General features: G+C 23.8%; 7 protein-coding genes and 1 non-coding gene across 8 annotated transcripts; 3 read left to right on the top strand and 5 right to left on the bottom strand.

The window, feature by feature from the left end:
• Positions 1-1,094: 1,094 nt before the first annotated feature.
• On the bottom strand, positions 1,095-2,576 carry PCHAS_1040300 (zinc finger protein, putative; the record flags this gene model as incomplete). Its single annotated transcript, XM_738946.1, has 1 exon — positions 1,095-2,576. One exon carries the CDS (start codon positions 2,574-2,576, stop codon positions 1,095-1,097), a length of 1,482 nt encoding a protein of 493 aa, XP_744039.1.
• A 1,398-nt stretch (positions 2,577-3,974) lies between these two features.
• Positions 3,975-5,097, bottom strand: PCHAS_1040200 (ribosomal protein S27a, putative; the record flags this gene model as incomplete). Its single annotated transcript, XM_016798477.1, has 3 exons — positions 3,975-4,235; positions 4,568-4,653; positions 4,995-5,097. The coding sequence occupies 3 exons, from the start codon at positions 5,095-5,097 to the stop codon at positions 3,975-3,977; spliced, it is 450 nt and encodes a 149-aa protein (XP_016655679.1).
• PCHAS_1040210 lies at positions 4,389-4,468 on the bottom strand. The gene has a single exon (XR_007844669.1). It is a non-coding gene; the product is annotated as a small nucleolar RNA snoR22 (small nucleolar RNA).
• A 1,478-nt stretch (positions 5,098-6,575) lies between the features above and the next one.
• Positions 6,576-9,829, bottom strand: PCHAS_1040100 (U2 snRNP-associated SURP motif-containing protein, putative; the record flags this gene model as incomplete). Its single annotated transcript, XM_016798476.1, has 9 exons — positions 6,576-7,208; positions 7,361-7,475; positions 7,636-7,713; positions 7,857-8,473; positions 8,628-8,821; positions 8,993-9,092; positions 9,223-9,311; positions 9,464-9,548; positions 9,767-9,829. The coding sequence occupies 9 exons, from the start codon at positions 9,827-9,829 to the stop codon at positions 6,576-6,578; spliced, it is 1,974 nt and encodes a 657-aa protein (XP_016655678.1).
• Positions 9,830-11,634: 1,805 nt separating this feature from the next.
• On the top strand, positions 11,635-12,771 carry PCHAS_1040000 (conserved Plasmodium protein, unknown function; the record flags this gene model as incomplete). Its single annotated transcript, XM_735776.2, has 1 exon — positions 11,635-12,771. The coding sequence occupies one exon, from the start codon at positions 11,635-11,637 to the stop codon at positions 12,769-12,771; it is 1,137 nt and encodes a 378-aa protein (XP_740869.2).
• A 1,236-nt stretch (positions 12,772-14,007) lies between these two features.
• Positions 14,008-16,362, top strand: PCHAS_1039900 (conserved Plasmodium protein, unknown function; the record flags this gene model as incomplete). The annotated part of the gene is made up of 1 exon (XM_728588.2): positions 14,008-16,362. One exon carries the CDS (start codon positions 14,008-14,010, stop codon positions 16,360-16,362), a length of 2,355 nt encoding a protein of 784 aa, XP_733681.2.
• Positions 16,363-17,281: 919 nt separating this feature from the next.
• PCHAS_1039800 (conserved Plasmodium protein, unknown function) lies at positions 17,282-19,753 on the top strand (the record flags this gene model as incomplete). Its single annotated transcript, XM_016798474.1, has 10 exons — positions 17,282-17,322; positions 17,425-17,488; positions 17,679-17,745; positions 17,841-18,462; positions 18,571-18,631; positions 18,764-18,889; positions 19,015-19,173; positions 19,265-19,318; positions 19,535-19,574; positions 19,686-19,753. 10 exons carry the CDS (start codon positions 17,282-17,284, stop codon positions 19,751-19,753), a joined length of 1,302 nt encoding a protein of 433 aa, XP_016655677.1.
• A 634-nt stretch (positions 19,754-20,387) lies between these two features.
• Positions 20,388-25,748, bottom strand: PCHAS_1039700 (condensin complex subunit 1, putative; the record flags this gene model as incomplete). The annotated part of the gene is made up of 1 exon (XM_737296.2): positions 20,388-25,748. One exon carries the CDS (start codon positions 25,746-25,748, stop codon positions 20,388-20,390), a length of 5,361 nt encoding a protein of 1,786 aa, XP_742389.2.
• Positions 25,749-25,977: the final 229 nt, after the last annotated feature.

The following is a 25,977-nucleotide window of genomic DNA, read 5'->3' as shown; positions in this document are numbered from 1 at the left end:
AAAATTCGTATGTGTTTTTGTTTTTCATAAGCAGCTAAAGCAGGGTATATTGTATGGTAAAAATAATCTTTGTGTCACAGCAAAATGCATTCCCTTTATATATAATATATGATAAATATCATTACATATTAATAATATATATAATTTATATACATTACACTATTTTCATTGGGCTAATTATTGCGCTATAATAAATCACGGCTTTAAATGGTTTATCTTTCATGTGAAATTTGTTAATTTCGTTGTTTTATTTTTAATTAATATATTGAGTATTGTTTTTATTTATTTATGCTCATTATTATTGCAATTATTTTTGTGCTATATATATGACACAACTGTATCCCTTTTATTTAACTTACGTACATACGTGTATTTATTTTTTATTTTTATATTTACTATGTTATAGCAGTTTTTCTCTTTTATTTTTTAATCTTAAAAATTATATTCACATATGAATATTTACTAATATAGTATAATGTTATACTTATCGACGTTTTTTTAATAATCAGTTTTACACTATTTTTTTTTAGGATATTTATATGCAGTATTTTTTATTTTTTATTCTTTTTCTTCTTCGTGATGCCGGTTTCTTTAGATATTCAGGCATCCACATGTGTATTTCTTTTATAAATGTTGAAAGGAATATATATTTTTATATTTTCATTTAGTTTATTTTATATAGTAAGTCAAAAATCAACAAATATGCATAAGTTTAAACAAGTTAAAGGAAATATAAATATGTATAATATCAATACACACAAATATATTTAATAAAAAAATAATGCAATAAAACATTTTAAAAGTGGAACACTTTGGCATTTCGCATTTGTTGCGTTTATATTTGAGAAAATGTCATAAAAAGGGAAACTACATAAAAATATTATTATTGGTTGGATATAAATGCATTAGTGAGCATGCCCAAGATGAAACTGCGACTTATAGCATATACAGAAGTACATATTATACATGCAATAGACGCTTTTACTTCTTAAATATGCATAAATATATATCCATTACTATGCATGAATAGTATACACATATTTAAGAACCTAAAAAATTATAATATTCTCCCATAATTAATATATTTTATCTATTTATGTAATTTTTTTTTTGGCTTGTTTTGGTTTAATACTTCTTTTGGCAAAATCGACCTTCTTGTTGTCATTTTTATCAATAGCTTTTTTATATATAGGTTTGTTTACAAATTTAAATTCTTGGCTTAAATATAGTTCTTTGTTTTCTAATTGTTTTTTTTTAACATAAAATTCGTTAAAATTAGAATATTCTTTTTCTAAATTATCTTCAATTTCTTTGATTTGCTCATTTTCTAATTCTTCTTTTGTCTTAATTTTATAAAAAATGTTTTCAATATTTTCTTCTGAAATTGTTTTTACTTCGTCGTTTTCAACAACTTCCCACATACCCGGTTTCGAACTTTCATCATTTTGTTGCAATGCATTTGGTATACCTTCATTGGCATCTTTTATATTTTTATCGATATCAGCTTCCATCTCATTTTTTTCATCATTTCTCACACAATTTTCACCATATTCGCTAGCGCTTTTATTATGAGAATCATACTGAAACATTTGATCTATTTTTATATTACTTGTTGTATTATTATTATCATCATGCAACTCTTTTTTTTTTTTTTCAATAATTGGTTTTACCGGGATCGATACTTTTTTCTCACCCTTCTCCTTATCAACCACATTTTCTCCTAAAATGTTTGACTCGTAATTATTATCTTGTGGAGCATTGTTATTTAATCCACTAAAATAATTTCCACTACTAGTAGTAATAGAAGAGGGATTTTCGAAATATTCTGCGTGGCTGACTAGATTCGTATTTCCTCCCGCATTTTGGTTGCAAATTTTTATAAAATTAGCTAAATTACTTATCGTTTTCTCAGAATATTCCCATATACTTAATTGTTTATATATGTTATAATAATAATTACTATATGAATTATAATCAAAATATTTAAACCACCCGTTTTCAGCAGTAAACTTTTCAGATGCTTGTATATTTTCATAAACAAAATTTTGTGGCTTTTCATAGCTCACTTCATTTGTTAGCATATTAAAAAATACCAAACATCCTGTATTCTCATGTACCATTAATATCCATGTATTTGTGTTACTAGCATTATAATTACTGCTATACCCCCCAGTCGAATTTAAATTGTTACTATTGTTGCTTTTATAATTCTTATTGAAACTTCTATGATGTATTTTATTATTATTAATAGCTTTACGATTATCATATGGTTTACTTAAATTAGACTTTGGCGTGCTTATATTACTACTCGGATTAATCGAATTCCCTCCATTATTATTTAAATTTGAACGAAATTGTTTTTCAATATTTTCTAATTTTTTTAATTCTTGTTCAATAAATTTTTGTTCTTTTGTTTCTTCTTCTTTTCTTTTATATGATTCATTAAGCAGCCTTCGAAAGTTTTCAATATGTCTTGCACTTTTTTCATGATTTTTTATATTTACTTTATGTCCTGACAGCCAGCAATTACACGTCTCACAATAGTGTTTTTTTGAACTTACCCAATATTCTGTCATTTATTATGATATACATTATATGTTAATATATATAATTCATTATACTTTAATTTGTTTTTTTCCCATATTTTTTTAAAATAAATATCTAACAATTACAATATTAGGGCAAAGTTATTCCAATTTCCATAAAAGCAAACTCTTCGAATTTAGTACCATTTATATTAAGCGAAAACATAAATATATATAGGATTTATATGCGCGCATGTACTATCTATGAAAATTTTATATGGTCCTTCCTGGTGGCTGTATTAACTATCAATGATAACAGTTTTACTACGGCTGTTTTTCAAGTTTTCAAATTTGGTTCTTGTTCATTATTTTTCTTTTTTATAAGTACAAATAGCTTTTTTTATTTTAATATATATTTTTCATCTATCTTCTGTATGATTATATATATAATGTATTTGTTTTAATGCACGAAATTAAGTAATTTATTATTAAAATAATTATGCCATTTTTTGAGAGCAAAATTATTCCTCACAGGTTACAAAAATTTCCTTAACTTTTATGTAAAAATGAGCATGAATATATATGTATAAAAATAAATTTAATTTAATAATTTTATTAACATATTTTTTTTATAAATATTACATGTATACTATTCTTATGAGTACATTTTCCTTCTTTTATAAATGTAAAAACCAAGACGATTTTTATTCAATTTTTCGCACTCTTATCATTAAATCAGACAATGTGGCTATGAACTTTTTTGCCAATATTTTTTAGTTTCCTATTTAAATAGAATATTTCATGAAATTACCATTTTTGTTGCGTATAAAAAATGCTAAACAATTAGCTTGAAAAAACATTATATAAATTAAAAAATTTTTATTTATTACATAAATATATTATTATATTCATTTCCTATGCATATTTTTCTTCGCTGCCTCAATTTTTATGCATTGTTTCCATTTTTTCAAATACATAAAAATCAAAATACAAGGAAAAATTAACATTATTAATCAGAATATAGAATATCCTCTGGTTTTTACCACATTTACACACATATGTTGCGTATATATAAATCATAGAATGCTTTAAATAAGCCATTGCATTATACTTATATATTATTTAGTGTCAATTAAAATTGTATTGACTTCCCCAATTATTGATTTTCATATTTTGATTAAAATATACAAGCGTATGGTGGGGAAAAATACAATGTACACACTATTCATATCGTTTAACAAAAGCATTCGCTTTTATAGAGATATAAATTATATTATTCTTAATTCATAAGTCTTAGTTTTTTTAATGAAAATTCGTAGAATGTATGCTTATATTGAATATATAGTACTTAAAGGTAAAAAAAAAAAAAGGAAAAACCCTTTTTAAAAAGAGTTTTATGCTTTATATGTATAATTAATATATTTACACGTACATACTAAATGAAATTTTTTATTTTTTCATAATGGTTAAGTGGCATCTTCCACAGTAATCTCTATTAAAATGAGCAGCCATTAATGTTCCAGGGGCACAATTGTTGCATTGTTTTTTTAGTCTAAATACTTTTCCATCATCCCCAACTTTGTAAAACTTTAATATTGCTAATTTTACTTTTTTTTTCTTATGTTTTTCTTTTTTGGGTTTTTTGTAAACTTTCTTCTTCTTTTTTTTACCACCACCAAGTAAACTGAAATTTAAATCTATGGTGTATTCCTAAAATGAAAAAATAAATCGAATATTTTTAATTTATGTATAATAAACGGCATATAAAAAACTGTATATAATAATAATGTAGTTCATTGGATATATTTTTTAAAAAGAGAAGCGTATTCAAAAAATTAAATAAAATGCAATAGACATTTTTTATTTTTTCAGATAAAAATAACGAACATATTTTATATTCTCATGTCCCTACTTGCATTTGACAAATTTTATCATCATTAAAAATAAAAATGCAACCAATATCATATCATAAGGAATTATATAATTCGATACATATAATTATTCATAAGTAACATAACATATGCATATATTTTTCTTCTTACATATTCACATTGGTCAACTTCAATCAAATCTTCGTCTTCCAATAGACGTCCGTTTTTGTATAATTTCTGAGATTCACAGGGAATACCTATAATTTTATTTAAAAAAAATTATATATATATATATTTTGAATGAACATCCCAAAAAATAAATACTCTATATATATGCTCATATGCTTCGAAGTATATAAAGGGACCCATCTTTATAGCCCCCTTTTATATCAACAATAAAATAAATGTAATAATGAGCATTCAAACCACGCTTTTATAGTGTTACAAAAGCATGGAAATTTTTATTTTGTGAATAAATTATAAACACGATGTGGTATAGTAAATATTATGAAAATGCTATATATATTACAATGCAGTTTTAACAGTGTTTAAGCCATAAAAATAAATACATATAAATAAACTGAAACAATATACTAACCTTTTAATTCAGATATTTGTTCTTTTACATTTTTTATGGTATTAACATCGGATGACTCAATACATAAAGAGCCATCATAAGGAATGTTTATTAATATTTTCATTCTAATTAAAATAAGAAATAAAATTCTTTAATTCTTAATTTGGTTTATTTTAAGTATCCATAAATAAAAACTTAAAAAATAAATTTATATTAATTTATTTTTAAATCAATATATTTATATTTACATGAATTATTTTTTGAATTTTTAAAAATTGTCGTTTAAGTATTTTTGGGCACTATTTTTTTAAAGTGAATGAATATAATGTATTAAAACGTTATAGTAGCCATTATATATATATAGGCTAATAAAAAATATTGTATATTTATTTACATGTATGCATACATTATATATGTAAATTTATTACTTATTAATTTATATACGCCTATTCATTATACATTTATTAATAAAAAATAGCTTTGGAAAATGAGCCGACACTGGTGGTCGAAGTGGTAATAGTATTAGGATATATGTACTATATAGTACATAAAAAATTATATTTTTTATGTAATTTATTAAAGGCATAAAATAATGCTATATAAAGCAGTATTTGGATATATTGCAGATATATATGAGCATTTAATGGGGGAAAAAACTTTTATTATAACCCTTTGCTAAAGCATTATACTAAATAAATACAAAATAAAAAAATATGTATATTTTCCCTTTTTATCAAAATGGCTACTAATTTAAAACTCACTATGGGTGAATTTTACATCCAAAAATGTGACATGAAATATTAAAATTTATAGAAAAAAAAAAATATACTTATCCAAACATATTTAAAAAGTATAAAAATTATTACTTAAGCTTATTTTTATATATGATTAAATACATATAATAAATAAATGGAATATCATCGCAGTAATTACTATTCGTAAATAGTTCGCAGGTGTTACTCCAAATAATATAGCTTGATTATTTATGCCTTCATTTTAATTAAAAAATTACAATGTTTATTCTTTAATGCATAAAGTCGTACAAATTACATATAGATATACTCAGATTATAAATGTATATCAATTATATCTCGTATTATCGCATTCACTATTATATGAAAAAGATATTATCACCCTTTTTTTATAATTATACTAACCACATACATTAAAAAAATAGCGTATCAATAGTTTCATTTCTATTAATCAAATATGTTTTATTGGGTTTGTTGTTTTAACAAAATATCTTTATTTTGTTATATTAAATACATAAATTAAACATAAAAAAGTAATAAAATTAATAATATAATAAGGGATATTTGTCTATATACACAGAACAAGGTTAATTAAAACTACATTTATTAAAAACATTAATCATATTGTTTTATATATTATTGCATATACGAATTAATATAATAAAATTATGAAACATATAAGCAATTATGTAGGCTTCTGTATATAAAGTATAAAAACATTGAAAAAAACAAAAAAACGGGCACAACAAAATAATATCTGTGTGCAAACAAATTTTAAAATAAAACAAAACTATTTTATTTAGTTTTTCATTTGATACTTCATTAAATTATAGTATTTCCCTACTTTGTATTATTCATGTAAAGCAGTATCACTTGTTTCGGAGGCTTTAGATGAAATATTTTTATTACCGTCGCTTGGAGCAACTTCATTTAAATGGGTTTTTCCATTTCCTACATTATTGGTGTTGAAACCATAAAAGTCATCATATATTAATAAATATTTAATTTTTTTCTTTTTCTTAAAGTTTTCATCAAAATACAACCCTCGTTGTTCACATAACCGATTTATTTGGTTTTCGTCTTTTTGAAAATATATATATGCATTTCTTCTTAAATTCAATGGATAAATTTTAAGTTCATCAAAAAACTCTATTTTTGTCCCATTTAATGAATCATCCTCATTTTCTGAATCATGCATTTTATTTTTTATATAATTTAATTTTTTAGTTGATAATAAGCATTTTAGTCCATTCATAAAAACAATAGTGTAAATTGCCCATGTATCCCACATATTAAATATACTCATTATTGAGTCAGAAAATAGTTTTGCCTTTATCTTACTATCACACTTTTTTATGTGTTTTCTAAAATAATAAAATATTCGAGGTAACGCTTCTTCCATATGTTTTCGATATGCCCACGACGAAAAAAGTTGGTTACTACAGTTGTACAAAATGTCTGAGAGTAAGTATACCAAATTTATCTGCAAAATCGAAAAATATGATGAAATAAGTAAATGAGTAAATAGTTAAATATGTATAAACACACGTCCATCCCCACAAATTAAATATACTTGAATGTAAATGACAAAAAGAATCGTTATTTATACAAATTCACTGTTTTATGTACATTTACCTTTTTTAGTAAATCATATTTTAAATCGGTAAGATAACTAGATATTATTTTTACAATATCGAAGCTGAAATCACTATGTCGTGTGCAAAATATCATAGCACGACATATGCTTACTCTACAAAAAAAATTAAACATATTATGCTCGTATAAATATATGCATATCCCTTTTTTCGAATAATTCATTCCACTAAAACTAATAAATTATTAAATACATCGAAATCACAAACACTCGACAATACATATATATATTTATGTATCTTATTTTCAAGCAATACCTCTTTTTGCTTAAATTGTTAATAATACTAATAAGCTTGCTTTTCTTTTTTTCATCCATATCACACTTTTTATTTTTCCTATAAAAAAAAATTCCATCACGTTATAGAATTCATATTGACAATATATTTTTTATTGTATTTTCTTAACAATATAAGTAATGGGATTATGCAATTACATTTATTGAACGATACACAAAATATATATTCTCTTTGAATTTTACATTTTTTTATTTATCTTTGGAACACTATCTTTTTTATTTTTTGGAACAGGTGGGATATAAACATAACTGTTTTCATACATTTGAAATGAATCTATTCTCCAATTTCTATAACTATCTCCTTGTGCAAATGAAAAAACTCTCCACTTATAATAATAATGTAAATCTGATGTGTTAAAAATAAAATTAAACATTGGATTGTCTTTTTCATTTTTTTTTATTATTTCTTCAAAAGCATATCCTTCTTCAGTCACATATTTCGCTAACAAATCAATTATTCGTTTAACTTTTTTATCTTCGGGTAAAATGATTTGAATTCTTTTGTTTGAGGTATTAAAGGAACTTTTATTTTTATCAAAATGGCTATTTTTATATTCATTTTTATTCAGGCTTAAAATTTTCGGAATAGCCTTACTCCATCCAATTATCACAGGTTTTCCAAACATTTCTACTCCGTCTAATGCATCCTTAGCATTCTCTGCGTCTTCTTTATTTTCAAAGCAAACAAATCCTGAAATTTTTCCTTTTTTTTTATCTTCTTCTTTACGAGGATACATTATTTTTACACTGCTTACTTTCCCAAATTTTCCAAACCTTTGGCATAAATATTCTTCAGTTACCTGCGCACAGCAATCGAAAAGAAAAATGTATTACGAGTGATTTTTATAATAAAATGCTCATAATACAGCATTTGAATATACATAATCAATCTTTTTTCCTTTATTTTGGCTATTATTTATTTTATTATTTCTTTTGTGTATCATTTTTAATAACCTCTGCAGATAGGTTTCCTAGATATAAATTAGCAAGTGTTTCATTCCTTTGTGTATAAGAAAAAATTCCTTCATTTTTTTCGATTTCTATTATCTTTTTATTAATTTTGATTTTCTCTTCTTCAGATTTAGCTAGTTGGGCCTGCTCTTTTAATATTTTCCTTTCATCCAATATTTTCTGCTTTAACTTAATTTCTTTGATAAGGAAACATAACGACATTTATGTAAACCGAAATAAATAAGTAGAAATGCGTTTGCATATATGTGTTTTTCACACCCATATTTTTCAAATATATATAAAAAGTATAAAGAAATATACACACAGGCATATGTACATAAGGTACTATTATTTGTGTAAAAGCCAACCTTCTAAGAAACTATCAATCTCCTTTACTTTTCCTAAACCACTTTTATTTGCTTCGGATTTCTCATGTTTTTTCGTGTTTTCTTCATTAAAATTATTATCCTACAAGTATAATAAAAAAATAAAACTGTATAATTGGTATCCTTAATGCAATTTCTCTACAATAGCAAATTTCCATTTGCCAATTCATATACATATGCAGGCATGAATTATATTTTTCGGTAATCCATACCTTTGTGAATTTGCTTTTTCCCTTTTTATTATCATCATCATCATCGTCTGGGAAATAATCGAACTTAGACGGGTTCAATACTTTCCCACCTATTTCAATTATTTAAAAATCCAAAGAAAACAAAGAAAAAGAAATTAAAATTATATTTTCAATAGGACATCCTCCATGTATGCTTTATATATTTATTCGAATATGCATAGTTTAATTAAAATTTTTTAACTAGTTTTTCTGTGTTGTTTACTTTTAACAAATTGATTCCCTTTTTCTAAGTCGTTTCCCTCAAACGACCGAACGAATTGAGCATAGATGCTTGCAGCTTCTTCTTCCTTTTGAAATTGAACAAGAAAAATATCAAATAGAATATAACATGAATTAAATAAACATATAATAAAACATGCTTTAAAGGTCTGAGCAGTGATTAAAGCTCGAATTCGGTAAAACTAATATATATTAGACTAAATATGATATGAATATATACATATATAAATGTAACTAAATTATAATTGATGTATTTTTAAATTTAAGCAACATATTTTAGTCCTACATTTATTTTTTCATATTCAGTATCGTTTTTCTTCTTTTTATTCCTATTAAATTGAATATACATTCTGTAAACATTCAATTAGATATATATACTAATTTTCCAGTATTCTTTTGGCTTCACTTTTTTTTTATCGTCGGAATGTTTTTTTCTCATCAATATACACAAAAAAGAAAAAGATGGGTCTTTCATTTACATAAAGAAATACATTTTCATGCTTCTATACTTTTTATATATAATCCTTCTATTTAATAGATATTTTTCTTAATTAAAAATTTTTTTAAAAACCCTTAAAATTAATTATCTCCGAGTTAAAACAATATATGATTAATGAAATAGATGTGAAGGGAAATTTTGTATCTTAGGTAATAAAAAGTTGAATGTGAAAGAAAGCCCGTTTTAATTTGTTCCTATTTTTAGTATTTATTCTAATTATTACTTATCTATGCATATTTTTTTTTATAATTTTTTAACATTATTGATATATTTTCTCATAAATGTAATATATAGAGAGGAAACGAACGAAAACACAAAAACAGTAAAGCATATTTATATACTTAGTTACGTGTGCGTATTTATAATTTATGATCATTCGATAATAAAACTCATCCTTTGTGTAAATATATATATTTTTTTTTCTTTCGTTTTCAAATGCAGCAGACTGAAAATTTAAAAAGGTTTTAATGATGATTTTAATTTTTTATATATTTTTTAATGCCTTTCCTATTTACAATTTTATGGAATATTGCTTGAATAGTTCTTTTTAAGCTATAGTATTTTAATCGTATATATGTATATGCTTAATACATATATTCAGTATACTTAAATATCTTTCCTTATGTAGGTTTTATTGTTATTTTTATCATGCTTCCCTTTTTTTATGTTTCATTTTATATAATTTTCGTTGTTTTAATTTTAAATTATATTGATAGCATTGTGCGGGTATGAACGCAAATCGCTTTCATAAATATATGCCACTAAAACAGTATTACATTTTGGTGTACTTATATATATACCTTTTTACATTTTTGTTTTACACAATGTTTAGCATAATTTTTTGTTAAGCATATTTTTTTTTGTTTTTTTCAAGAAAATTGTACACGTACAACACATTCCTTATATAATATATGCATTGAAGTAAAATAACAGTGATGACAAATCGAATTATATATTGATTTTTTATATAAATATTTAAAAGGAGAATAGGGAAAATTGATTGATGATACACCAGTGCACATATTAATTTATCCTTGTTTACAATTTTGTTTAGTATGCATATTCTTATGTTTATTTTTTAATTTTACTTTATGCAAACCTTATTGCATTTTCATGTTTTTTATTACCTTACACTTTTTGAATTTTGGGGAAATTTTATATTCGCGATAAAACTAGCGCATGATTAGATTTATTCACATTTCTCTCGATTTTTTCTGTCTAACAAATTATTAAAAAAAATTATTAAACTTAGTTACATGCTTAGATCAGCATTTTAACTTGTTCATTATTTTTGTAACATGTATATAATCAATATTTTATATTACATATAAATTAATTTTTAATTATCGTATCTTATCTCATTTTTTGTGTAGTTCCGTATTTCTTTCTTGTTTTTCACCTCGTCTTAAATTTTTTTTTAATTCTCTTTAATTTCAAAATTGAAAAAAAATATTATGAAGATATATTTTTTTAAATACAAAAGTAAATAGTATTTCAGATATTTTCCAACTATCCTTTTTTTATACCCTAATAAAATGAAAATACCATTAATGGTTCACACATAATATAGCATTTTTAATATTTTTGAATAACAAATTGTTTTTATTTTTTTTTATCTCAAAAGCATTTAATACATTAAGATAATCGTTGAATAAATGGAAAACCAAATTATAAATGAAAATAAAGCAAACGACAATAAAGTTATTGAAAATGACTCGCTTGAATGTAATGACAAAAACAAAATAAAATGTTTATATCATAATGACATAGTATTTTTTAAACACAAAGAAAAAAACAAAATAGGAATAGGGAGAGTAGTAAATTTTAACACAGAACTAAATACAAACGGAATACATTTAACACCCGATCATAATATTACACTATTAAACTCCTTAAAAATTTTAAATAATATTAATAATACTAAGTATGTGCAAAATTACATTAGCAAACTAACTAATAAAAATGATCGTCGCCGACGAAAACGTGAAAAAATCAAATCCGAAAATACAATTGACAATAATAATAGTGATAATAACAAAAAGTGCAGCAATAGTAGTAGTAACACTAATGTTATTAATCAAAATAGTGAAAAAAAACAATCATCTATTACAGAATATTTTATAAAAAATGAAAAAGGTAATGAAACTGATGATGTATCGTTAAAAAACAATACTCGTGATAGTATTGGTGGTGAAAGCGAAAATGGAGTAACAAAAGACACAGCAAGCGAAGATAATAACAACTATGCTTCCACTTGTAATAATAATGATAGTAAAGATGATCTAACAAAAGATAATAATAAAAAATATGGACTTACTGAAAGAAAAAAAAGTGGAAAAATGTTTTACATAGTTCAATCATTTGGAACATACAAATATTTATTACAATATAAAAAGTTTTATGCCCACTATAAAATGTTCGTTCATAAAAAATGGAAAAATGTTAAAATACGATTTTGCAAAAATATTCAAAATAAAATAAGTTTTGTGTTAGCTATGAAAGTATTTGAAATAAAAAAATTGTATCATAATAATATTAACTTACAAAATTTTATGATTAATAACTTAATGAAAATTTATAAAAGCGAAAAAGATCTACATATAGATAATAATATTCTTGGCTATATATATAATGTGGACGTAAGGGTTATATTGCAAAATAATGTTTTAATTACCAATGATGATTTTAATGATGTTATTTCAAAGCACAAAAAAAATAATGCAAATACAAAAAAAAGAATGTGCCTCTCAAATGACGAAAATGCTAAAACTGCTTCAAATGCCACATCCTGAGAAAGTTGATTGCAACTATTTTTTACGCAACATGTTTTTCAGTGTAAACACATATTTATAAGTTCAATTTCTTATTCATGCTGTGTAAATCATGTGTGTATAAATAGCACACAAATATATAAAGGTACTTTATTTAATACCCCCATAAGTACGAAAGAAGTTAAAATTAAATTCAATAATCGGCCCTTCGATTTATACCGTATGTAAAGCGCATTTTTAAAATGGGGTACCAAAATATGATTGTTTAAGTGAATTTAAGCGAGTTACGTATATATATAACAATAAGATAGAGCCATACCCATTAGGTATAGCAACTATTATGGAAACCTTGCAATCATATTAATAGATTATACGATCAAGGATATTTCAAAAATGTATTTAAAAGAAAAAAACGTATTTTACCTTTTTGATTTTTTCACATCAATTTTATTAGCTCTATTTTTTGTGTATTTTTTTTAGTGTTTTTTAATGATTTTTATTTTTGTCCTGTACCTTAACTTTTTAAAATAATTAAAACATTACACTTTTTTTAAAAAATAAAAATAAAAGATAATATGAATAAATCCATTGATTGATGGCATTTTATAAAACCTCAAATTATAGTCTATTAAAATTGTCGTGTAATAAAATGCTCAAAGGCAAAATTCATAATTAAGTTTATATATTTGTAAAATATGCAAAGTAATATATTTATTTTTTATACTGCCAATGTTTTTAATCATAATTAAAAAAATATAAATAATTGTACACAGCTTATAGATCCAATAATCTGATAATCCACTGTATATATTTTCCATTATGCATACACAAGTGCTGAAAAAAATATAAATTTTTGATAATTCACAAATTTTATGTTTTATTTTAAAAAATGTATAAATCCTTCTTAATTATGTTTTTTTTCAAAAATAATAAACAAGATAAAGAAAAAAAAACAATCATTCAAATATTAACAAATGAATTAATAAATATATAGATCACCAAATTATTAAATTAAATATAACAAACTGTACAAAATGACAAACCTAAAAAATGTAAAAAATAAATTTCACCCTGAAGACAATTCTTTATAAAATCTTCGCTTTTTTAAACAAACTTTAAAAGAAAAAGCGATTTATAAATAAAATGTACGTCATACTATAAACTCAGGTACTCAAAAATAACACTACTATATACTTATATAGTTTTCTACTCCCTCAATTATGTTAATATGAACATTCAACACTATATAATGCCGAAATGAAATTGAAGTACCTTGATTTTTTTAAACGAGCTAAAGGGAAAAATTATATTACACATAATAGGCATTACAATAAAAGACATTACAGTAGTAGCTATATAAATAATAAAAAAAATAAAACAAGTAACTATATATCTTACCCCATGCCCACACAAAATGAACGTAATCATAGATATAATTTTGAAGTATTAATGAAAATAATAAAAAATAGAGCAGATGAATATAACCTTATAAAAATAAAAGAAGCTCAAAATAAAATATTACTACACTTACCAAATTTTACAATAAATGAAGTAATATCAACACTTATCCTTTCTTTTAAATATAATTTATTAAATTCGAAATTATTACACGAAATAACAGAGCACTTATTCCATAATTCTTCGTTTTTAAATACCAACCATTTGTATATCTTAGTTTTAATAGCAAAAAAAATACAGCCACCAAATTTTGATTTTTCACAAAAAAAACATGTAGAGGAAGTGAAAAAGATAGAGGGCATATCATATCAAAGTAATGGTGTTAACACACATGAAGAATTTGCGAACGGCATAAATGAAAACATAAGATGGCAAAAAAAATTTTATAATGAAATAAAAGAAAATATTTTTTTGAATCCAATTAAAAGGGAGGATAATGGTTATGATCATTTGGGTTGCCCATCAAATGATGATACTAGCGACGATCACATTATAAAAAAAACAAACGAAACTCAGAAAGCTGAAGATATTGAAATATATAAAAATGAAACAAATTACAGCATTCTTGGTGATATAGAAAGCATTTCATTCGACACAGAAGAATCTCAACTTCAAATGTGTAACGTCTATGAAGACATCCTTTCTGAGGATATTAAAAATATATACCTTAAAATTAGGGAAATTTTACATAATAATTATAACAATATATACCTAAACATAAAAAACAGCATGCACAATAATTTACTCTTATTAAATTATTTGTATGAAGAAGGAATTATTTCAAAAAGCGATTTCATAAAAATTGTGTATAACATTAACACAGAGCTCAGTACAAATATAAACGATAACATATGGTACGATGATGCTTGTAATGATAAGTATCAGGACCATCGTGAGGATATTGATAAGACTTATTCAGAACACATTTTAATTGAATATATAAAAGAACAAACCGAAAAAACATCGACATGTGATCTATATATGCAAATACATTTAAACTTGCTTAAAGATATGCTTAAAAAAAATGATTTCATTAATAATATATTTCTTTTAGAAAAATTAGAAAATAATATTACGATAAAAGAAGAAGAATATATTTATAAAAATATGTATACAAATATTTTTTCGAGTTTTTTTTTTAATCTCAAAAATCTACAGAGTAATATTAATTGGTTCAAATTATTTTATTTAAATATTATAGCGTATGAAATATTTAAAATATTTACAGGGAATAATGTACCTAACAATATTCAAGTTAATTTTTCTTTTCTTAAAAATATTAAATGTGCAGATATTTTACAAGAAGGAAAATATAAAGACATTAATTATGAATTTTTGGCTGTAGTATATTATTTAAAAAAAAATAACTTATTAAATTATACAGTTAATATATTTGAACACAATTTATATGATATAAAATATATATATGGAAAATATTCGCAATTTATTAACTTATTAAACAGTTTCAATTTGTTTGACATACTTATAAGTGGCGATTCTTGTAAAGAAGTTAAAACAACACATATTCATAACACAACACAAGCTTTGATCAACACAGATAAGACTATGCAAGGATTGGAAAACATACACAACATCAGTAAAAAAAATCAAGATCAAAAAAATAACGGCATATTAATAAATGACTTTTTTTCCTTTTTTATGGTTGAATATACCTTCAATATTACATCCAATTTAAATAAAATTAATTTATGTGAACAAATATTTATATTAAAATATATACAATTATTAAATTTCAAAAATGAATACTTATCCGATTTAATTAACGAAAACCTATACAACTTTTTCATAAGAAAGCAATATAATTCAGATATTAATTATTTATTTTATTTTTTAGAATATATGCACATATTACTTATATATTCTCCACATGTCTTTTTTAACATAATAAATAATATACACCTTCCAGAGTTTCAAAATTTATTAAATGCAGTCCTAAACAAATATATATTTACTAAAAACGCAAAAAGTATATATAACCATCTTAATACCGTAGTAAGTCACAATGAAATAGAGCTACAAAAATTAAAGAACCCCAATAGGGCAAATATTTACGAAAAAAATTACCCAATATCCTATAATAAAAAAACGATAAAAGAGTTTCAAAATATTTTATATGACTTTTTATTTCTATAAAACAAAAGGTGATGAAAAAAATCACTAAAACGTGATCAATTTTAATATTATTAAGAGTATGCTTCTTCGTAAAAAGTATATTTGACAATTTCTTTACAACCTGTATAGAAATACATACAAAAATAATTTACTATATGACATATAATTCTATACTTAATCTCCGTTTGTTAATTTAATCATATATATACACATTCGTGTGTATAGACGTATTATATGCCCACATATAATATGTTTTTTTCTTTATGCTATATTATTTGTTTGCTTACATATTTTATAACACATTTACGAAAAAAGGCATAATATTACTTTCTTCGTAACTTTTTTTTGTAAATATTTTACTTGAAATTTATTCAAACAAAAAAAACTTTCTTTGGATATGTAAACTTATTCAATATAAATTTTGTATATTAATAAAATATATCACAATATTATTTTTACTTCTACATTTTTGAAGTTGAAAATCATCGGAAATTTTTTTTTATAATAAAAATATTTTCCACTATTTAATAAAAAGAAACTAAATATAAATCCATATTGTGTGTATGTAACAAGTAGAATGCCGAATAGCATAATAATAATCCCACGAAAAATTATATCTTTCGCACGTATTTAATTTTTTTCTCTAACTTATGAAATTTCAAAGCATTTATAAGTAGTCTCTTTTTATGTTTAATTCCTTTTTGCGTGCGCTCAAGCAAAGTTAATACACTTATATATTTATGTGTATATATGTATAAAAAAAAAGACACACTATTGTGGCAACTAATATAAATCCTTAATATTAAAAGTTTTAATTAATAAAACATTAAGTTATATATAAGGATCTATACACAATATAAATAGTTCACTATTTTCCTGTTATCATATATATATATATACTATATGCAGATATGTGTACATTTCCCTTGTATATATAAAAATGCGGAATAATGAAATTAATCTTAAAATCGAATCGTTAGGGTAATATATAATTGACTTAAAAAATATTATAATATTAATCTGTGACGCATGCAGATGTAAACGCGTGTATATTTCCTTATTAACATTATTGCAACTTTTCAGGGTAAAATCACATAAATCAGCAGCTAAGGGAAGTTTTAAAAATGTTCAAAACGCTCCAGAGACTGTATAGTAAAAAATAATAATAAATATATATGGATTTTTTACATTTGGGTTATTACTATATACTTAGTTTGGGATTATATTTACTATGTTATTATGGATACGCCCTTCTATTTATTTATCTAAAGATGCTCATCATGCTTTATCACACTTGTGTATACATATCTCTATCCATATTTCCATCTTATATATAGATAGCATCGTGCGATAAGAAAAAAATACAAAATTCAAATGAATCTACCAATAAGCCCCATATACGAGGTAATAAAAAAGTGCATATAATTCATAAAATAATGATGAATATATGTCTATAAAAATAATTACTGATATACTTGGATTCCTTAATCCATATGCAGTTTCTAAAGCTCGAAAATTGCAACTTCCAAAAGATAATAATGGGGATAAATCCACGAATATTAAATTAATAGCAAAAAAAGATGTAAATGGTTCTGATGTCGAAAATCAAGATAACATATGCCAAAAAAAAATTATTCCCCACAAAATAAACAAAAGTTCAAAATTTTTTGAAAATAGTGAAAATATCAAACATAATAGAAATAATAAAATGACTAAAATTTGTTTTGCAAAGGATCAAAACATAATAAACTTCAAAAATAATGAAGCTGTCCTCACCCCAATAAATCCACCATATATGAAAATAAAAACAAATGACGATTACCTAAATGAGCTTTTAAAAAGAGAAAATGTATCAATCCAATCAGAATTCAAATGTGATTCAAAAAAAAAGGAATGTAATATGTCATCTTCAATTGTTAAAATTTCAGAAGATACTTCAAGTAGTAGTGATGATATTAGCACTATGGATATTATAGAGCAATATCAAAAAAAACAAAAAATGAAAATCGAAAAAAAAAAAAAAATATTATTAAACAAAAGAAAAAACGAATTGATAAAAAGAATAACATACAAGGATGCGGAGACACAGGTTTTCATTGATGATTTTACAAAATATTACAGGTATTAATATTTTGAATGAAGTGTACACGCGATCTATAATATTTATCTTTCTCTCTACATCTCTACATATGTATGATTACTTTCCCTTTTTACAAAATAAAACGAAAGTGAAGTAAAATCTAGCATAGAAAACATAGTCCAAGATGTCCTAAATTCGGCCTTAAAAAGCGTAATATATTCATGGAATTTTATAAATGCCTTTAAGATCAATATGCTTACGGCCCCATAAAATTATTGTGCCAATTTATGCATTATTTTTTTATGCATATTTATCATCTCTTTAAACTTCATTTTTTCATAGCTATATCAAGAGCAAGAACTAAACCAAATACGAAATAACATAGGATATTACGAAAACATTCGCATACAAAAATATGATTCCCTTGAAAATGCTGAAAAAAGCTGTAACGCCTTTTACGACGAAACTGTAATATATTCAACAAAACAAATAATAAATGAAAAACAAAAATTAGTGTAATAATTATATGCAAATAATCGAATATATGCATAAATTCATAAATGCAAATGGATACACAATTCTTTCTCTCACAGCAACAAAAAATAAAAGATAGAACTGCTCTGAAAAATAAAATTCTAATTATAATAAAAAAGAAAATCGCTTTTAGTAAAGCCAAAAATAATGTTAATCATATTCTTCAAAAAAATGTAGATTCATTTTCTCTTTCGGAATATTTACCAACAAAATTTGAAGTATAAATAAAGGGGAAAATATATACACTTTAAGCATAAGTAGTAACAACACAAAAATATTTGCATATTTAAATTCTTTTTCTTTTTATAGAAAGGTGTCAATCTAATAATCTTACCTTGGTTAACAGAATGCATTCTTTATTTAGTAAGCTAAAGCCACGATTAATTCAATGCATTATTGTCTTTTTTCAATTTTTTATTTCGAAAAATGTAAAATATTTGAATAAGTGAATGAATTCGTTGGATATAGCCACTCGCAAAATTACCCATTTAATTAAAAATAATATGAGCAACAAAATTATTGCCACTTTTTTCCTTTATATATATGCATACATAATGGGATATATTTATTTTAATTTAGGAAAATGTGAAAACAAAAATCGTTCATAATATTGTTACAGGTAAAAAATATAAATCAATCTATTTTAGCTTGCATCCCATAAATTTCACACGCATATATACATAAAATATTTTTCCCCAAATAATGTGTATTTTCTTTTTTCACCGCCCAGAGATGATAGAACAAACGCTTATTTCGAGATCTGAGTTGCACAAACAAAATTCTAATAACATCACATAACTCAAAAATAAAGACCTTAACAAATGTATAAAATATTCATCCCTAGCGAGGAAATCCAACTATATATATCAATAAATTTTCAAAAGTTACTTTTTTTGGATTAACTATATGTTTATGTAAATGATATTATGCATAGTTATAGTATTTCCTTTGTGTATTAAAAAAAAGGTGCGTATGCATACCTTAATACTCGCTTTTTATATCATTTTTTTCAAATTTATTAATTTTTAAAAAGTTAATCGAAACACAAATAACCGTATTAAGAAGGTAGTTTTCGTTTAGTAAAATTGAATACTGTGAAAATGCATTCATTTTTCAAGCATACTCAATTAAACAATTACAAAAAAATAAAATGTATTAAAATAAAAAATATAACAACAATAAAGTACGTTAATAGTATGGCTATATGCCTTATAGTCCTCCACAGTGTTACGAAAATAATAAAATAACACCGCGCACAAAAAAGGAAATGATAAGCACACATAGAGAAAGCACATGCAAACACATTTATAAATGCATATAGAAAAAATACATACAAATAAATATATTCCGGTGTAACATAAAATTATTATTATTGCCGTTTTCTCCAACTGAGCTCATTTAAACGCCCACAATAAGCACAATAACATTTCATTCATTCCTCATTACTATACACTTCATCATCATTTCCTACTGCATCTTCCTCGTTTTTAACACCTTCGTTTTCATTTTTAATTTTGACTGCTTTTACAAGATTCTTTGCTTTACTTATAGTAGATTCAATTTTTCCAAGTATTTCTTCAGCTAATTCTCTCATTTTATTTTCAGATTTATCATTTTCATTTTTTTCTTCTTTTCCCTTTTCATTCTCATTTTCATTTGCTTGATTTTTTTGTTGTTGTTGTTGCTGCTGTTGTGCTTCATCTGCGGGTCTACCCCGTTTTTTCTCAGTTGCTTTTTTGCATATAAGTACTAAACTGTCATGCACATGTTGATTTTCCCTTACAATATATCTTATTAAAGGAAAACATTTATTTATTCTACTTAACACCTTTTCATCTATTTGAATGTTTAAAAGCACTTGCATATATAAATGTAAAGCATCTGATTTATTAATATTTGTTTCTTTCATTTTTTTAAATATTTTTTCTACTAGTGTTTCATTATATTTGCTTTTTTTAATAAACGATAATAAAAATTCTAATATTTCTTTATTCATTGTGTATGTTAACTTCCTTTCATTATTAGCTAATACAGATACCATATCACAAATATTATTTACTAACGTAATAGATGATTTACGGTTAAGTTCATAAAAAAATGATTTTGATCCACTCGATATCTTATCATCTGCATCATTGGTTAAATACATCATATGTACAAGCAATGTATTTTTTGCCTTTACAGTATCAGTCATAAATAAATGTGTAAAAACAGAGACAGCTGTTCTTCTCATATTTATATCCTTATCATTTAGCACTTTGAAAATATATTTGTTATATGGTTCTAAAATATTTGGATGTCTGTACAATAAGTCTGCATAACTTATTAATAACATCTTTCGTATATTTGAAATTGTTTTATACAATATCGTGTTTTGTATATACTCGAAATCATTTCCCTGATTTATTTTCTTATGATTCTCACCTCTCTTATCTTCTATGCTTAAATAATCGATATTATCCCCATTATATTCTTTATCATCAATATTATCATCATCCCAATTTTGCTGAGTGTCACTTCCAATATTATTATCCCTATTTAAGGATAATAACTTTGCAGTTTGTCCAAAAATTTGATTTTCTTCTTCTATTATTATCGATACAATTAGTTGTATTATAGATACCTTACTATAACCACTAGTTATTTTTTGACAAAAACTTTGAGATATAATTGAAAATTTACACAATGTTAGCAAACAAACAAATATAAGTGCATACATGTCATAATACATATATATTTTTTCTTCCATTTTTTGACAATTATTAAAATGTATATAATCTTTATTTTGTTTCTTTGCCATATCATCACAAGTATTGTTTTCTTCTACAATTAAACACTCATTAAAAAATTTTGCAGGGTTATTTATTATTAAAAATAATAATGGTACTAGTTTTTTACCAAGTAAGTTATTACACACAATCATATGCTCAACTATGTAATCAAAATATTCTCTATCCTTTTCCTCCTTTGTGCACATACCATAATTATTCTCGTTTTTTAAAGACAATTTTTTTAATTTGTTCTGTACCTTCTCTGCATATATATATGTATATAACCCTAAATGCCCTAAAACAAAAATAAATTTTGTTAATGTTGAGCACGGTATATTGTTCAAATTATTCCCATTTTCTATTTTCTTCTTAAGTTTGGATCCTTTGTAATCCATGTTTTTAGAAGTATTATCTCCATTGCTTATTCCAAATAACCCATTTAGCATATTTTTTATTTTTACCGTAAATATAACAATAAAATCATCGAAATGTTCATACATACTTTCGACAATTGATTGAGAGCATTTAATCCACATATTTAAGTCATCATTCAAATAAAAATGTTCAACATATTCATTACTTTTAATTTTGGGATTAATTGTACCATTGGCGATACCATTACTTCCGTCATTTAGATCATTAATTGTTTTTATCCTTGAAATTTTGTTCTTGTATTGTGGACTATCTGTAGAATCAAATACCGAATTGTATAAAGTGCTATCTTTTTTGTCGTCTATAGCATGATCAAATACTAAATTGAATAAAATAATTAAAAGACTTTGTATAATTTTATTTGTATTGTTATATTTTAAAATTAAAATTAAAAGATTGATAAAATGCATATTATCTTTGTATTGATTAATAAACAAAATAATTAAATGTTTTCTTTTGTTAGTAAAATAAAAATATTGTTCTTTCTTTCCTTTTTTTGTATTAACTGTGTGTATCGAATGACATAATATCTTCATAAGTAGTAACGCACCTTCTTTTATAATCATATTCTTATTTTCACTAAATGTATCGACAAATATTATGTTAAATAATTCGTCTAATAATTTACTTATACTTAAATTGCTCTTTTCATTCATTAATAAGCATTCCATTATCTTTTCGATACTTGCTATATCTTTTAATTTGCTATTTATTATAATATTAATTAACCTAAATGCACTAATTCTGTAATCTTCATAACATATATTTACATTTATAAACTCGTTAATAATTATTTCAATAATACTGTTATTATTACTGAATATTAAAGACCAAACATTATTCATATGTTCTCCTGCTTTTTTATTTCCACACATATGTGCTAAAATTAAAAATTTTATTGAACTTTTTTGATCTGCATCCACTATAGAGTACAATAGTTTAAAACATATATCAACGCAGTTATCTACAATCATCGAAATGGATAAAACTTCGTTATACATTTTTATTAATAAATCATATTTGCTATTATTAGCATTGCTATTTCGTCTCTTATTATTATCATCACTTAAAAATGATTCCACACTATCTATGTCATCATCTTTTTCGGGATTATTTGCCTTTTCTTTACAAGTACCATCTTCGCTATTTGCATCGTCACTGTCGCTATCAGAAAGGTTTATGTGTTTTTTTTTATTCTTGTCTTTGTTTGAAACATTTTCATTCATCTTACCCTTTTTATCCATTCCTATACTTCCCGATTCACATATACCCTTTTCTTTATTTTCTTGTTCAATCATCATATCTTTACTTTTGTTCAAACTGATTAGCTCCCTTTTTATTTTGTTAGTATCTAATGGAATGACATATTTATTATTTACTACATCGCTAGCTATACATGAAAGTAATGAAAATGCTCTCTGTCTAACCAAAGGCGACTTGTCATTAATCCTTTCACTACATATCAAACATATATTATTATAATAATTTAATGGAATAAAATTATTTTCAATTAATTCTTGTAATATTTTTAATAAATGACATCGTACATGCAATTTTGCATCATATTGTCTAGATATTAACACATTCATAATAAAGGATCTATTTTTTAAACATTCTTTAAAACATAATTGTAAAAATTCAGAATCTTCTAAAATTATTTTATTTATTATATCTTTATAAGTTGTATTAATATTACTATCATTAATATTTGAAGAAATATTATTTAAAAAATTAGTAGTTTTTTTTTTCCTTGCATTTTGATTATCTTGTTTTTTATCTGTACCATTTTCTCCACTGTTATTACGTTTATTACTGTTTCGATTTTTTTTATCACCTTTTTTTTGCTTTGTTTTTTTACTCTTTCTCTTTCCATCGCTGTCTTCACTATAATCTTCATCTTTCTCATCATTTGAACTAAAGAAACAACTACTATTGTCTTCATCGCTTTCATCATTCCCATTATTACCACCTCCTTTTTTTCTTTTAAAAAACTCATCTTCATCGTCACTATCTATTCCATATATTTTACTTCGTCGATTCCCTTTTCTATTTATCATCTCATTTTTATCCCCTTTAATTGACGTATCCTGAACATCACGGGCTTCCCTTATCTCTTCCCATGATTTTGCTAAAATTATAAAATTTTTAAATATGTCAAAAATATATTTTCTTATATAATATATATCAATACCTAGCATGTCTATAAAATCTTTCAAAAAATCCAGCAAATGTAAACTTAAATTTTTAGACAAATATTCCAAAATATTTAAAATGTTGATTATCTCATTCTGTGAATGTGATTGCAAATTTAAATTTAAATATAATAAGGAATTATCTTTTATATAATCAACAAATTCTTTTATTATAATTCTAGGTATCGCCGTATTTTTCGCAATTAGTAACGAATCACACACGTTTACATTCGTACATTTTTTGCACACATTTAAAAATATATAAGTAAAAGAATACGAATGAAAATTCACACCATATGCATTTTCTTTTACAATCTGATCATTTTTAGGTCCATTATTGGCTGTACTGTTGCCCAGATTACCATCTTTTTCGTGATCATCATCATTTTTTACATTATCATCACGTTTTGAGTTTTCGATTATTTCATTTTTCTCTTCATCCTTATTTGCAAAATTTGTGTTTTCCTCTTTAATGTATAGCTTTAATAACTTACTAACAATCATAGATATAGAGTCATGATAAGCCGTAATATTAATAATATTATTACTACTATTACTATTATTATTATTCTCTTGATTTATAATATATATATTTAAAAAAAATTGGACATATATGTCCACAACCGATATATTTACCTGATCATACAAAAGATTAAAATCGATAACACTCAGCAATAAAACTATATTATTTAAAAGCGAGTTTAAATTTTTTATGGCAATATTCTTCTCTTCTTCATTATCTTTTTTAATTTTTTTCCTTCCTCTTTGAACATTTATAACAATTTCTGTATTCTGTTGTTTTAAAAATTTGCTGTTATAATAACTATTAAATATATTTATATATATAAATGTCAGAGCGTTAAAATAAGAAATTAATATTTCATTTAAATCGAAAAATGTAAATTTATTTTTTTTATCGGTTGCATAATATTCCTTATAATTTTGATCTAAGCATTCTATAACCATATTCACAATGTTATTATTTTCATTTATAATCATATTTAATATTTGAACTCCATTATTCCATTCATTTTTTTTGTTACATTTTTCTAAACATTTAAAATAATTTTTATATATATCAACACTCTTTTCAGCCAATATAATTAAACACCCAAATATCTTTTCCTGTTCGAAATCATCGAAATTATCACATATCCTTATATAATTCAATAAATTATCAAATCCTTCTTGGGTTAGTAATAGCAACACATTACTATAACTCTCATTTATAAAGTTAAATAATTTAATTATGGACTCACAGTTTAAGCTTATATTATCAAGATCTTCTGCTTCACACGCACACACATATTCGTTTTTTTTTATTTTTATGTCCTTTAAAAAATTATCAACGCTATTGTCTAGCGGCACTTTAAATTTTTTTATCTTCCCCTGCAGCATTGTTACTTCATATTCGAGTAAGCATGAATAATTAGGAAAATAAAGATATGTATATGTGTGTATGCATATATCCCAGTTTTATTATTCACAATGTGTTTACTATTTTAACCTTGACAAAATATATTTAACGTATTTTACAATATTATCGGTATAATTTTATATTTTACACTTGTATAATTGAACATATATGCAAAATTTTCCCTACATTAGTAGCTATACAAAGGTGTGT

Source organism: Plasmodium chabaudi, assembly GCF_900002335.3.
Source record: "Plasmodium chabaudi chabaudi strain AS genome assembly, chromosome: 10".
Taxonomy (NCBI): Eukaryota; Apicomplexa; class Aconoidasida; order Haemosporida; family Plasmodiidae; genus Plasmodium; species Plasmodium chabaudi.
Note: the sequence above shows the minus strand (reverse complement) of the source record. Positions and strands in the feature narration are given on the sequence as shown.